The 1,944-nt window shown below is 31.8% G+C and overlaps 1 protein-coding gene across 1 annotated transcript; it reads right to left on the minus strand.

Annotated features, from left to right (window-relative positions):
- Positions 1-1,462: 1,462 nt before the first annotated feature.
- On the minus strand, positions 1,463-1,846 carry LOC112499835 (TMV resistance protein N-like). Its single transcript, XM_025103112.1, has one exon. The coding sequence runs from the start codon at positions 1,844-1,846 to the stop codon at positions 1,463-1,465; it is 384 nt and encodes a 127-aa protein (XP_024958880.1).
- Between the last annotated feature and the right edge of the window lie 98 nt (positions 1,847-1,944).

Here is a 1,944-nt window from a genome sequence, read left to right on the forward strand (position 1 = left end):
TCCGCCGGAAAAGAGGGTAATTTTGGTAGTGTTTTGGTACATAGAATGATATCATTTGGAGTCACAAAGTCGATTCTTCTTATTTCCGAGTGACACTATGTAAATCAATGTAAATAGGTTGGTTTTCTATGTCATCTCATGTTAATCTTTTTTAACACCATTTTAAACTTTTATATTATATTTTCGAATTTGGGAAGATTAACACAATTTTAAACTTTTATACTATGTTTTCGAATTTAAGAAGATTAAAATCATTTTAAACTTCTATATTATATTTTCGAATTTGGGAAGGAAAGAAAGAACGAGAAAAGAAAAGAAAAATAAAAGAAAATAAGAAAAATAAAGTTTTTTATTTGTGTTTTTAATAGAGAAGAGTGGAAGGAAAAATAATAAAATAAAAATAAATTTTGATATAATTTTTTTCTTTCCCTTTTCCTTTCCCTAAAAAAATCTCGAGAACAGAATATTTTTCTTCCCCCATTACTTTTCTCTCTTTCCTACATTAAAAAATACTCGAGAACATAGAGTTAGGGTTAAAACAAACTTTTCATGAATCATCGATTATATAAATTAAAAAACTCATGTTGGTGATAGTTTGAAATCTTATACTTCTTTTAGAGATGGAATAGTACATAAGATTTATACACTAAATATGAGATAATAAAGAACAACTATGTAAAAACAATTATAGTGTTATTATTCTAAATATAGATATAAGTTGTACCGTCTTATATGGTTGGTAATTTTTTTCAAAATATGGGGGTTTTGTTAGCTAATAACAAAAAAAATCTATCATATTCTAATATAAAAATAGAATTCATGCGAGAATGGAACAATCAAAAGAGTCGATGGGAGATAAATTATGGAGAATATATCAAAGTTTTCGAAGCAAGTAGTTTTAGACGTCGGTTTTAGATAAAAAAAACTTAGAAAAACATTAAATAATATTATATAATGAACGACGGATTAACATCTTTATGTATTTTCTTTCTCCAATATATTTAATTCATACATGTTTGGTCTTTAAAATAGTTAATGTAGTACAAAAATATTTTCTTGTCATATTAGATACTAATTTTTTATGTTTTTTATTTACTAATCTTTTTGAACTACTATTATATATATTAAAAAATTTGGACCCCTACTTTCTATGGCCCTGGGCGTACGCCCGACCTGCCCTTCCAAAGGACGGCCCTGGCTACAGAGCCCACAAGATATGAAAGAAAAGCTCGCAAAGGGCCGGATCTGATGACAGACAAACTTTGGTAGAGAGAATTTGAGGGTTATCTTGAGGTTTTTCTTTGGTTCTTGCCTTGTTGGCAAAAYGAAGAAAAGCAACTCGAAAGAAGCCCAAAATCCCGTGTCAAAAACTYGGAGACAATCGCTTATGTTTTTGTCTAGTAAGCTAAATACAATCGGTGTTTGTGTTTAGTAAGCTAAATACAATCGGTGTTGAGACTACTTACCGATTTTGTAACACCATTCCTCCCAAATCCACAACTTGACCGAGAGCATGCCGCCATCGCTTCATCTTATCATCATCACGTGGCAGCCCATCTTGATCAAACACTTGTTCAAAMCTTTCATGCGTCCTCATCTCCGAAGGATCCACATCATAAAAGATTGGAATTACGACGGGTCCAAATGCGATGATCTTGACAAGCTCGTCTAGACAACACATGGTCAGAACATAGTTCTTGGACAGAACCACAAGAGCAATCTTGGATTTCTCCAAGGTATCATGTGTTTGGATTCCAACATTTAACAAGGCTGTATGAAGGTGATCTGTAAATGATTTACCAGTGTCATGGCTATTGAAACTCAGGAACACATGACTTTGAGACATGGTCCTATTTGGGTTCTGATCAGAATGTGATCATCAACAAGTCTTCTCCTTCAATTTTCAAAACAAGAACAAGATGAATAAAGACATTGACAAGGATA

Source organism: Cynara cardunculus (assembly GCF_001531365.2).
Source record: "Cynara cardunculus var. scolymus isolate 2C chromosome LG 17, CcrdV1, whole genome shotgun sequence".
Classification (NCBI taxonomy): Eukaryota; Viridiplantae; Streptophyta; class Magnoliopsida; order Asterales; family Asteraceae; genus Cynara; species Cynara cardunculus.